Source organism: Lissotriton helveticus, chromosome 8 (genome assembly GCF_964261635.1).
Source record: "Lissotriton helveticus chromosome 8, aLisHel1.1, whole genome shotgun sequence".
Lineage (NCBI taxonomy): Eukaryota > Metazoa > Chordata > Amphibia > Caudata > Salamandridae > Lissotriton > Lissotriton helveticus.
Window position 1 is genome coordinate 622,329,065 of NC_136069.1, and position 12,614 is coordinate 622,341,678.

The 12,614-nt window shown below is 40.5% G+C and overlaps 1 protein-coding gene across 1 annotated transcript in view; it reads right to left on the bottom strand.

Moving 5' to 3' along the window:
* The window catches only part of EDNRB (endothelin receptor type B), a 162,453-nt gene that overhangs the window by 21,368 nt on the left and 128,471 nt on the right, over positions 1–12,614 (bottom strand). The window contains exon 6 of the mRNA XM_078657483.1: positions 6,370–6,503. Within this exon, the coding sequence (XP_078513609.1) occupies positions 6,370–6,503 (134 nt within the window). The remainder of the gene's footprint in view (positions 1–6,369; positions 6,504–12,614) is intronic.

A 12,614-nucleotide genomic window follows, 5' to 3' on the forward strand; every position in this document is an offset into this window, starting at 1 on the left:
TATTCAAGCAACACAACACCATGCAGCAAGTCACCTTCGTGAGCTCCACTTTGCTGCAGGAAAGAGGGAAAATCGAGGAGACATAAGAATATGTCTCCTCGTTACGCATCTCCTGAGGAGGCATAATATTTTGACGCATTCACATATCTAACACCACTGCTAAATCTGGCACTGTCCCAAAATCCATGGGTGGATGCATGGGAACACCCACACTCCACCCATGGAACACATCCCTTGGGCAGCGTAACACAAGGCAACAACTTGCATGCCTTGTGTTAGTCCACATTTACCAAGCCACACAGTGCCTTGCAGGATAGCCTTGCATGGCTTGGTAAATGTCATTCTAGGTTTTGTGTCGCTCTTGCGTCCACTTGCAGGGTGCAAGGGTGCTGCAATTCCATGATAAATATGCCCCAGTTACTTTTTTAGTTATCGCATAGAAACAGCATTAGCTATCTTATTAGCCTCTTGCCATTATTATTTTACATATATGTATACACACATATAGATACATATACACACACACACACACACACACATATATATATATATATATGTATATGTGACATCTTTTCATGATGAGAACATATGGATGAGATGTAATATACTATTCTATTTAATTAAGATGCATCATTGATATTTGCAACTGAGGAGATCGGGGCACTTGCTCAGTATTCTGACATCTATTTAAGATTAGAACATATGGATGAACTTTCATATTGGAGAGAATCTGAGATTACGAACGTAATATAGTGTGATCGATATGTTTTGCATAGTTAAAGCTTGTTTGACTGTGCTGAGGATGAATATAAAAGATAATCTTGTTATTATTGTTATTTTTTCAAATAAGCTGCCATGGGCCTTAACCATTATGCCCTTTTTATATGGACGTCCAGTTAATTAACGTTTTCATTTGTGAAGACTTTTTCTATGTTTATGATTCACTTTTTTTGCAAACAGTATGCAAAAATGATGTTTTTTATTGGGAATCTGAATTGATGCACTGAAATTATGTTTGGGTGATCTATGGATTACACAAAATGAATTGTAGTGAGTAATGGGTTTTTGATGCGCTGAGTTTGATGAAGCTGTATCGACTTGTGGGGACACGTAATATTTTCTCAGTGCTCATTACCTGGAATTACTTATTTTCTATGGGAAATGGAGCTTATTCGCCTTGACAAAGGCTGTTTACAGCCAAAATGAGTCCGAGCGGCTGAGTTCCGTGTAACTAATACATTTGAATTTTTACACACGCATCCTGGAGTACCCTCTTTTCTTTCGGCGTCAGCCGAACTATATATAGGGTTTTGATCAATCCCCTTAATCCAATGGTCTGGTTCACATGTTTCTTCCTCCCACCACAGCCTACAGTATGGGGCGATTGGTCATATCTATGGTGAACTTTCAAAAAGCTAAATACTGTGAATCAGTCAGGAGCTACCATGCTAAGTTAAAACTTGCCCAGGCTACTTACTATGAATACAAAATTAATGGGGTGGTAAATTCCACTAGAAAGCTGTTTAAAGTCACCAAAGCCTTATCAGAAACCTAATCTATTAGCCCGGCTCTTGAATTCTCTAATGTCAGGTGCAACAATCTTGCTACCTGTTTTCATAATGACACAGTTTACATTTATCGATTTTTCCAAGGTATTGAGGGAGCCAGGGACCCCATTGTCGAGCTTGATAGCTTGAATGGCAGAATCCAGGTCTTCTGGGAAATTACCCATCTATCCTATGACAGTTTTGTGAATGTTTTAGTCACATCAAATCTGGCTCACCTTGCGATCCTACACCCCCTAGGATCCTCTTGTGGGTGCTGAAATCATTTTTCCAATTCTCCAGGATATGGCCAATTTATCCTTAGAAGAGGGAACAGTCTTGGCAGAGTGGAAGCATACTATCGTTAAAATCATTTTAAAGATACCAAATGCAGATTCCACCTGCTTGGCAAACTATTGTTCCATATCCTTGCTTCCAGGATTGAGTAAAGTGTTGGAAAAACACATTAAAAAGCATCTCTCCGAATTTATTAAAACCAACATTAGACTTCACTTCGCCCAAACCGGTTTCAGGCTCAAACATAGCACTGAGACCTCCCTTTTAGCAGAAGTGGAGGATGCTAAAATGAAGCTTGAGCAAGGTGGCATATCAGCTATTATCCTTCTTGACCTCAGCGCTGCCTTCCACACATGGAATCATGATGTACTCTTAGAAAGGATTCTCAGGACCGGATATCAGGACCTGCCCTGGATTGGCTAAGGTTGTTTCTTTCTGACAGATCCTTCCAGGTTTATGAGAAGTCTTTCTCCTCAGATACCTTTCCTCTTCAGTGTAGTGTCCTGCAGGGCTCTTCCTTGAGCCCAACACTTTTTAATTTATACATGCAGCCACCTGTGGATATTGTAAAACCATTTGGGATCTCTAGAGTATCATATGCGTATGACCCCCCCAACTGGTTTTCCCGCTACACCTGACCATGAACCGTCTTCACCCACCTTAGGACCCTGTATGGAGGTAGTGGCCAGTTGGATGGATAAATCCTGTCTGAAGCTATATGGCAACAAAACCGAGTTGATGGTTTTGGGGAACTATCACCCTCATCGTCTTAAAAAACCCTCATTTACGGATGAACCATGGTGCGGTATATCTTGGTTCTCCGCCTGGTAGGTTACGTGAAAAGCATCACCATCGGGTATTTTTTTAGGCTTTCCTCCACCTAGAAGAGGACCCACTGGTATCTTACTAGTGATCAGAGAAAGTGAGAGTGAGCTTGGAGTGTGATTAAAATTACCTCCATCTAACAACCTCGTTTTTATTGTGCTGAGGATGGGGTAAAGATAAAATAAAGAAGGCATACGGAAAGAGAAGGGTTACTGTTCTGTGGCGCCTAGTGAAGATCATAGCTGGTCAACATGTTTCAGCTCATGGGAGCCCAGTCGCGTCAATGGGCTTTCTTCAAGACCAAATAGTTACACTCTACTGTGTAGTAATGTGTAGGAGTAAGTGTAAGGGTAAGATCAAAACCTTGGTCGATTTTGCAGAAATGAGTGGTTACATCTCCACACAGAAGGCAGATTTCTTGGTGATGTGGGAAGAAAAACTCCCCTATTTGTCTACGTTACCCAAGATACACAAGAACAGAACCTCACCACTGGGGCATCCGATCATTTTGGGGATTGGTTCTCTGTTAGAACCCTTATCAAGCTTTTGTGATTTTTTTCTGAAGCCTTTAGTACGGAATACCACAACATACTTGAAAGACACGAAAAGTCTTCTGAACCTTCTCAAAGAAATAGATGTGGACACTAACTCAACCTTCCTAATGAGTCCCGATATTGAGAGCCTTTACACAAGCCTCCCACAGGACAACCAAGTTGAGCTTATCAGCAAAGCCCTAGCTGAACCTACATGGTAGTTCCGGACTCCAAGAGCCTTCATCACTGAGTGTGCTAAATTAGCCCTCAAAGAAATTTCTTTGAATTCGAAGGTGACCTGTGTTTACAAATTAATGGGATTTCTATGTGCAGTATTTTTGCCCCGAGTGCGACAGGCCTTTATGTCTACGATTTTGAAAAGAAATTCATCCTCCACACGAACAACCCCTATGGCAGCCACATTTTATTTGGGAGAAGGTACATAGATGACATCCTGCTGATTTGGCAAGGACCAAGTGACGTACTCTATGCTTCTCTTGAGTCAATCAACAAATGCGACAAAAACCTAAAATGTACCCACTCCTTTGACAAAAAGGTGATGATGTTCCTAGATATCACCATCACTAAGGAACATGGCAGATTGGAGACTAAAACCTACCACAAACCTACTGCCAAAAATAACCGGTTACAATTTGACAGTTTTCGCCGTAGGGCATTAAGGGAAAATCTGCCCTATGGACATTTCCTCCATCTGAGGAGGGATTGTAGCAAACTAGGGGACTAAATGGCCCAAGCGGCAGATCTTTCCAGAAAACTCAAGACCCATGGCTACCCAGACAGAAACCTTAAAACCTCACAAAAACGGGCTCGGAATCAACAACGAGACTCTCTTCTTGAGGATAATCCCTAGGAATACAAAATAAATCCAGTTGACATATGTAACAACATGTAGCACAATTTTTTATTTAGTTACAAAGTCTATCAATAAACACCGGCAAATACTTCGGACAGGAAAAAGGGAATGGGAAAAATCACTGATTTCCTTCAAGAAAGCAAGGAGCCTAAAGGACTCCTTAGTTTCCACCTGCCCTAGAATAGCTGGAAGTGCTCAAACAACAACAGTTCTGAATGTTTGGGGTCTTTCAAACGTGACTGGACACTACCCCTGTGGTAATTGTAGTGTGTGTCACCTTAAGGCCCCCAGAAAAAGTCTTGATCTGGAATTTAACAAGACCTGGGTTCTACGTACAAACTAACTGTAACTCTGCCAAAGTGGTATAACTGATAACGTGCCCCTGTGGTTTACGGTACATAGCAGGAAAGTGAAACAACGTATCTGCAAACATCGTAGTAACATCAGGTGCAACCAAAACACAACAAGAATAACAGAACATTTTTTGCAAACAGGCCACACAACAAATGACCTAAGATTGACAATCATTAGCAAGTACAAACGACACAAAAACTCTTATTGGAAAAAGAACAGAGATGGGTATACAGATGTTCTACCCATAATGAGGGCCTTAATGACAACATTCCCTGGAACACACTTAACCAGAGGTGATATACCCTTGGGATGACCAGGCACATCTACACATAATTCACACTGGACAGAGTAGAACTAGGTCCAATATCTTAACTGTATTTTAGGGATGGTGGGTATATGAAAACCCTTAATGATTTAATAGGTTCCTTTGAAACGAGACTGCACACTGAAATGACCTCTCTCTTATTTAAGCTGGGTTGAGATATGAAGCAATATCTGTGGACACCCACCCTGATAGCGCAAATTAAAGGTTAGCATAATGCCCAGCGTTTGTGCATCTCCAGTCAACATGTTATCCATGTCGTGGGGTAGTAATTGAACGTTTTTTTTGCCATCATTTTTTTCACCTTGTTATTTTAAATTTTCTGAAAACTTTAATTAAATGTTTCTGATAATAGTCCATTACCTATCGGAGAGCATGCACCATTTTGTGCTCCATTGCGTTTGTACACACCCAGTAATTTAATGCAAGGTCTCAATAAAGCATTATACGAAGCATGCCTGTCAAGTGTGGGTTAATATTACCAAAGAGAACGCCCGCGTGCTGACGTCACTACGCCCCATGTGATGACGCACACGGAAACAGTGTCAGAGATTTAATGTGGTTAGCCCGGGAGGCAGGTTATCCTTGGGATCCCCGGCCGGGACTGAAGTAGGTGCCAGATGCGGGCGCTTACCGTGATGAAGTGAGTAGGGCAACTGCCCATTAAAATGCCAGATAACTAACACGTACTGATCTTTCTGATTTTTCATACTTATTCTTTTCAAGGGTTTGACTACAGGTATCGCCCCCCCCACCAGGATCCATAGGGTATTGCACACTTGCGATCAACGTAAGATGCCAGTAGAGTTATATTTCTTCATCATGTGTTTTTTCTAATGTGTTTTTTTCTAATGTTTCTTCCCTTATATATAAATCCTTTTTTTTTTTTTTTTAATGAACCATCACATTGTCTCCTTATAAATTGACAAGCTGGAGAGCCCGTAGTGTTCGGTTTCTCTCCCCTGACAGGGCAATTTTGGCAAGTTGCATGTGAATTTCCTATAAATAGATCACACCACTAGCATCACAAGTAGGATTGAAAGCATGCGTATGATGGCTAATATTGGTGGCCTCTTAGACACATGTGTGTGCACTACTTGCACTAGGGTCATGGGTGGAATAAACTAGTGAAGATCCATGCATGTGGATCATGAGTCATTGCACCTGGTGAACCTTTCTTGAATAAAGGATCATTAACCTTATGTGTTTTTTCTTCCAGAACAGGTCGTTGGTGGCAGAACCGTAAGTTTGCGGTTCACTTCTCATCGAGTGAGTGCACCTTAGCGAGTGCACTTATTTTCCCACTGTTCCTGAAGAAATGCTAGTTATTAAGCAACGAAAGGCTGACACACGTAGACCAAATGACGACCTTACCACGGATGTTAATGACCAATTAAGTCACAGAGAACATCCCCTTGCTATTTAAACCTTGCCTATGACCCTACCAATACATTTCTAGGTGTCATAGAGGCAATTTTAATCATTTTCACTTGTCACTCGCTTTGCACTGTTCACAAAAAAACCTTTATTGCATCATGTCCTTATTACAGTCTGGAACAGGTACTTGAACTTTTACTTTTGTGGTAATTATATTAAATTTGTACCGCATTTTGGGCTCACCTCAACAGATCACATCTATTGGGGTCCATCTGATCGTATATCGTTTGCTTCAAAATCCGGCTGAGATGGAGTGGAAACCAGCAGAGAGCAAAAACAAGCACAAGGCAAAAAACAGTTTTTGCCACTTCACGTCTCTAAGGGGAATAAATATCAGTGTTAACAAGAATTTATAATTTATCTACTCTGAAAGAACAGTCCAATGTTAATTATGCACCTACCGGTTCCTTTAGTACTTACAACAAAAATTGTTAATTCTGCTTTTAATACCAGTCACAGAGTATGCTCTCTCAAAACATTATTGCTTTGTATTGTAAGGATTCAGCAGAGATTTGGCTACAAAGTTATTCTGATATCAGCAGTGTATACAAACTGTACAAATATATCAAATCGTTCTTCTCATCTAGAAAATATCATAGGTTTGCATTCATTGATGTAGTGCAAGAGTAAAATGTGACTTTTCATTGTTCATGTGATGTTGATGAAGAAAATAGAGCCTGAGTTGCAAATGTGAAGAAGGGTCCACCTGCTTCATTTAGAGTCGGGAGAACTGTAAGTATTCCGTGGATGTTGCCCCAGTGGGCTATGTCAATGGAGTGCTTCCTCCGATGGCCAAAAGGAGTGGGGACCATCGCAGAAAGGACTTTACACCATCAACCCTATGTTTGGTGTATGGTGTAAAGTCTTTATTTTCCCGTCCTTCACCAACAGGAAACAAACTGTGGAAAGGGATAGGAAAAAACAATATTGAATCCCACACCCAGAAGAAAATTTCCTGGGAAGGGAGGCCATTAGTATTTTGTTTTTCATAAATAAACTCCCCCTGTGGTAGTTTGTTTTTAAAAACAAAAAACTTTTAAAACGGTTCATGGCGGGTCGACATTGCTAAAGGTACCGTCTTTCCTGCATTGACAAGAACTGCTGTGACAGTGGTTCCTCTCAATGTATTGAATTTTAGCACGGCTGGTGGTCAACTTTGAAATTTGGTGGGCAAATGTCACTAGGGATGATGCAGATCAATCAGCCCTATAGTTATTTGAATTGAGCCCTTTACCATGAACTCCCCCCCCCCCCAAGTTGTAGAAGTACGTTGTACGTGAAGTGGAATCACTGAGACTGCCAATGCACTACTGCAGGAAAAGCCATAGGCTTGATTCTTAAAGATGTTACTGTACTTAGGTGTGCCCTACTGTTAGAAAACTGTTGACTTACTACAGAGCTCCAAGTGTAAGCCAGGCGTACACTTATCTTACTCCTGCAATTCAGGAATAACCCAGAAGTATTACAATAGTGAGTCATGGCTATTCCTAAAAATCGTTATGAATTTGGCCCTATGTTTACGTTTTTGGTGGGAACTAAAGGTGCCACTTACTGCGACTGCATCAAAGTGCATCCAGTGACACCTGCAGAGACAGAGGCTTTTCCAAAATCAACTCGTTGGATGGGCATCAGAGATGTATCTTCCTTATGGTCAGCGACACTGGAATTATTCAATTATGTGGCCACAGCATTTTCCACATAATCTTGGATTTTATTTACGTGCCACATAATTCACCTTCTGGGCATGATTTGCACATTACACAAAAATTGTTTTTTTTTATATTAAATTGATCAAAAATTACTAAAAAAGTGCCAAAATGGGGTTCTGCTCAATGACAGATTATCGGCCGAGGCTATCTAATTCCCTTCCTATTGTTGATTGCTGCATCCGAGTGTTGAAGTGGTACTAATGAGGATTACATTTTCCATCTGATAGTATTATTAGGTGTTGGAATGGCAAATAACATAATATAACTGTCCCAAATTGTGTGTCATTATGCCGCATCATTTGCCTTTTCTTGCAACATGATTATGTCAACTCTGCCCCAACACTTGGTCCTTCAATGCAGCATAATTCTAGTGTCCCTCTTTATGATGTTCAAAGGGAAATGGAGACAGGAATTCTGCTTTCATGATTTAATGGAATTTGTACTTCCATTGCCCAAGTTTAAGACAATTGTAGCACGTTATGCCTGGAAAAAAAGACACTACTTCCTAGTAAAAGTAAATATGTGCTATTCTACATGCTTTGCATAGTTTCCATGCACATAAACATAAGACATTGAGCAACAGCACACTAATAAATGAGTTCCTGCTAAGAAGCACTCTGCTGTTAAAATTGCTTCTCCAGTGGCACAATTATAAAGTACTGTAAATGTTGATTGGATAAGCAATCCCAAATTTTCTGTTGAAATCAGTGGATGTGCATTTGTGAAATGTATGTCACTGTCACCCCCATCACCTGAACTTAAGCTAGAACATAAAATAGACACACGGCTGAAAGTATAGGCAATATAGAGTATGTTTTGTTAATGTCAGATGGTAACGATTGCTAGGAAAGCCAGCTCACACAGTGCCACCATGCGCGACGTGACATCAACTCCCTTCGCTCAGTCCCCTGGTGAAGAGACAGTCTCATAGAGTGGCAGGGAAGGTGAGCTGGATACTTCTGCATTGGGTGAGTTTCTAGCTTGTCTTTGGAAGCTTTAAGCCGCCGAGGTCGAATAAGAGGTGTGAAAACTTTCCCGGACATCTATACTTGCCTAAGCAAGTTGTTGTTGTGTTTTTGAGGCGGGCAGGCTATTGAGGTGGGGTGGAGGGTTGCAGAATTGCTTCTCAGGAAGTTCTTGGAAAGAAGTCCCCTCCTCTGTAAGGCTCCACCCCTTCTCACACTGTGATAGTTTTATGTTGGCAGGTTTGAATTGTCTTGTTTTTTTTTATGTTTGTTCTTTTGCTTGCAATGGTCATGCATGAGGGAAATATTCCATACAGACATTTTGTACAAAGTTACCATTTACAGTAATCCATATATAAACACTCAGCCAACAGGATATGGGTGCTGTATTGGTGTGTAGCTCAATACTTTATTTCAGTTGCTTCCTAATGGAAACCTCAAATTAACCTATATTTCTGAATGATACATTCTTTTTAATATGTATAGTATTTAGAACATTTATCCCAACAAGTGCAGCAAGCTTAGGAACAGTGAAAATTTAGTGTAGAGTGGGTCACATTGGATTTGGCCGGAAGCAACCTCTCTATCAAGGGAAATGCTTTGGCACTGTAGTCACATCACCACTGCATTATACTATTGCAAGAACCAGAAGCATATTCTTTCAGAGTGGAAGAATAGCATTGAAAAATTCACACGTAGCAACAAAAACAACAACCTTTACACCAGCTCGCAGAGAAACTATGTTATACAGTTGCCTCATCCACCTCGATATGCTAACTATTGTGCCTGCTAGGACAGGGCCAAGCAGTTGCATTTTAACAACAGCTTTATTCCCCCGCCTGATACCAGTTCGGGAGGTCTGAGGGCACCCAGGAACCCTGGTCACATAGCATTGAATTTTCCAAAATTATTTTTTCATGATGGAGTCTCCAAACTCCAGAACATTTAGTATGGTCCTTCTCTTTATCTCTCCCCCCCCCCCCCATCACTATAGGGCAGGTCTGTACCCACATACCCATGTCATTTATTTGGTTTGATACAAAACTCTATTCATCACATCACTTTGAAGAACCTTCAAGAATGTCTGTGTAGAGCCATTCCCCGGAAAATTAACCTACACTTGGATTTACATGTGTATACTGACATGGAGCTAATGCAGTTGAAACAAATTTGCTAGGACCTGTCAAGTGTGTTTTCCTGGCTTATGCTAACTAGACATCAATAAGGCCCGATGCCATCTTGTCCAAAATGGATGAAGCAAGATGTGGATGTGTTTATTTCTGAATGACACTATTCTTGAAGAAAGCCTGGCAAAGGTCCTAGTGTAAGAATTTTTTAACACCTTGGCTGCTAAGGCTTTTCCCCTCCTGTGCTGCAGAATTAGGTTTCCCATTATACATGACGAGTTGACCTTGTCATGAGCACAGCTCCAGTGTGCCTCATGACGAGTTCACCTTGTCATTAGCATGGAAAAGGTTAAGGAAGTTTCACTTGCATACCGTACTGCATTTATGCGCAATTGTTCACTGTTTTTTATGTAACTGGTTTGTTCAGACACCTCTGGATGAAATTAGATCCAAAGGGATGAATCAATATTCATGTGGCGGTTTAGTCTTAAGGTGGTAGGGTTATGGAATGTTTTGAAATTCTGTAAGATGGTTTGTTGAAAATGTAATTCTTTGCTCACGCCATGGTGGCTCTGCAGTTCTAATACTTTTCTATGGAGAAAATGGCAATATAAACCCTTGATTTGGGGGGTGAGCCAGAACTTTTTAGACCAGTGCTTCCCAAAATTTTTGAAAATGATCCAATTTTTAGAGCGACAAACGTTTGCAAACCACCTAGCATTAATGGATATGACGCATGCGATTTTTTTAAATGTAACTAAAACATTGTCTAGTCGCACACTGTCATTTTTATACAGCACATTTTCCATTGAAATGGCTACTAAATTTGCCCAGATATACAGGGTCTGATTCACAAAAAGCCTGCATAGTTGCGGTGAAGGCTCTACATTCGTGGCGGAAGCGCCAGAACTGCGGAGCCCCCGTTTCGACTGCAGAGGCTCTTTGTGAATGATATTGTATGAAAATCGAGTTTCATTGAATATTTATCATTTGTGTATCACCAATTAAAGTGTCTTGATTTGTTTTCATCCTAATAAAATCTTTATTTCCATCCCACTTGAAAATTACAAAAACGTGCTTCATTTTTGCTTTCATAACTGCTGAATGTGTACAGTTAATTTACAGGTATTTAAATTGTGTTGGGTTAGAAAACAATGACATCCAAAGCCTTTCCTAAGCATGTACCCAACTGAGATTGTTACATAAGTCAAAAACGTTTCTTTCTGTGACTGCAAAGCAATCGGAGTTCCAAAACACCAATACCCATGTTAGAAAAACAAAAGCAGCAAATTGTCAGAAGACATAGCTTGACATTTGACCTCGGTCCTTGAAGTGCAGCAAATGTGACAAGATAAAAACAAAATTTAAATGCGTCATTATTTATTGCTTGAACTTTCTGACCCACGAAAAATAGACTTACAAGCACACTCGTGGGTCCCGACCTACAGTTTGGGAAACACTGCTATAGAGACCTTTCCTGTGCTACTAGGGATGCTGTCCGTTTTCTTACTGATTTTGCTACATATTTGAGACTTAGCCTTGATTTTGCTTATGATTCTGCATTATTTCTATTACTGAGAGCCTTCATGGCAATGCCTTTATGCATTTAAATGACGTTTGCTGCACCTGCACTTCTCTATTTCAGTATTGTACCCTTTTAAATTGTGTAATAAATATTTATGGTTGTCCTAAATTCCTCTCTAGAAGTTACTTTCTGAGTCAGTTCGTTCTTTATTGACTGCATTTTAAAATGCTATTTTTGAACATTGTTTATGGAACACACTGCCTCGTGATTCGAGATTAACAGCATTCTTGATCCACCCAAATCCTGAACGTGTTATTGAGCTGTAAACTTTTATGGGTACAGCATGCGCATAACAGATTTGTTTGGAGCGGAATATTAGGCCCAGAAGAAAGCTTGTTGGGAGACAGGACAGCAGATACTGTCTTCTTTAAATAACAGGAAGGGATTGAGGAAGATATTACTGAGCGTGCTGGAGCAATAAGGCAGGATGACAATTAAAAAAAATATATATTAATACAGGAGATGGAAGACTTGCTGATAGTGGTGGGGGAGAGTGCAAGGATGTCATTTATTTTGTATGGATGGTTAAAGAAGGGTACTTTCAAAGTTTTTTATTGTTGTTTTAATTACGTGGGTTGGGGTTGGGAGGGATGGCCGGAGGTTGGGTGACAAAACAATAGGTATGCATTTTTTCTAAATGTATACCTTGGGGGAGATTAGCTGTGAGGGTTAGGGCTTGATGTGCGTGGCTCCTCCATGGCTCTTTCACCCATGCTCAGCTAGTCACTGTGATCAGATGAACACGTTAAAAGCATCTGGGGGTCTAAGCTGTACACAAAGTTGTAGATGAGTAGCTGTCAAGTTTTCCACCTCTAGTTTCAATGTGACATCATAGCCAACCCAAGCGTCACTCTTACCTATTTGAGATCTGTGGGAACCCCTCAAAGGAAAACAATCCCTTAACCGAAAGCTACCAGTAACTATTTATATGGCCGAATTCTCTGATGTACATGTTGAGTTATTTTATCATAGTTGATGATTAACTGACTGTTAGGGTGTCGAGAATATTTATTAATCTTTCCTTCCTTAATAGGAGCAAATT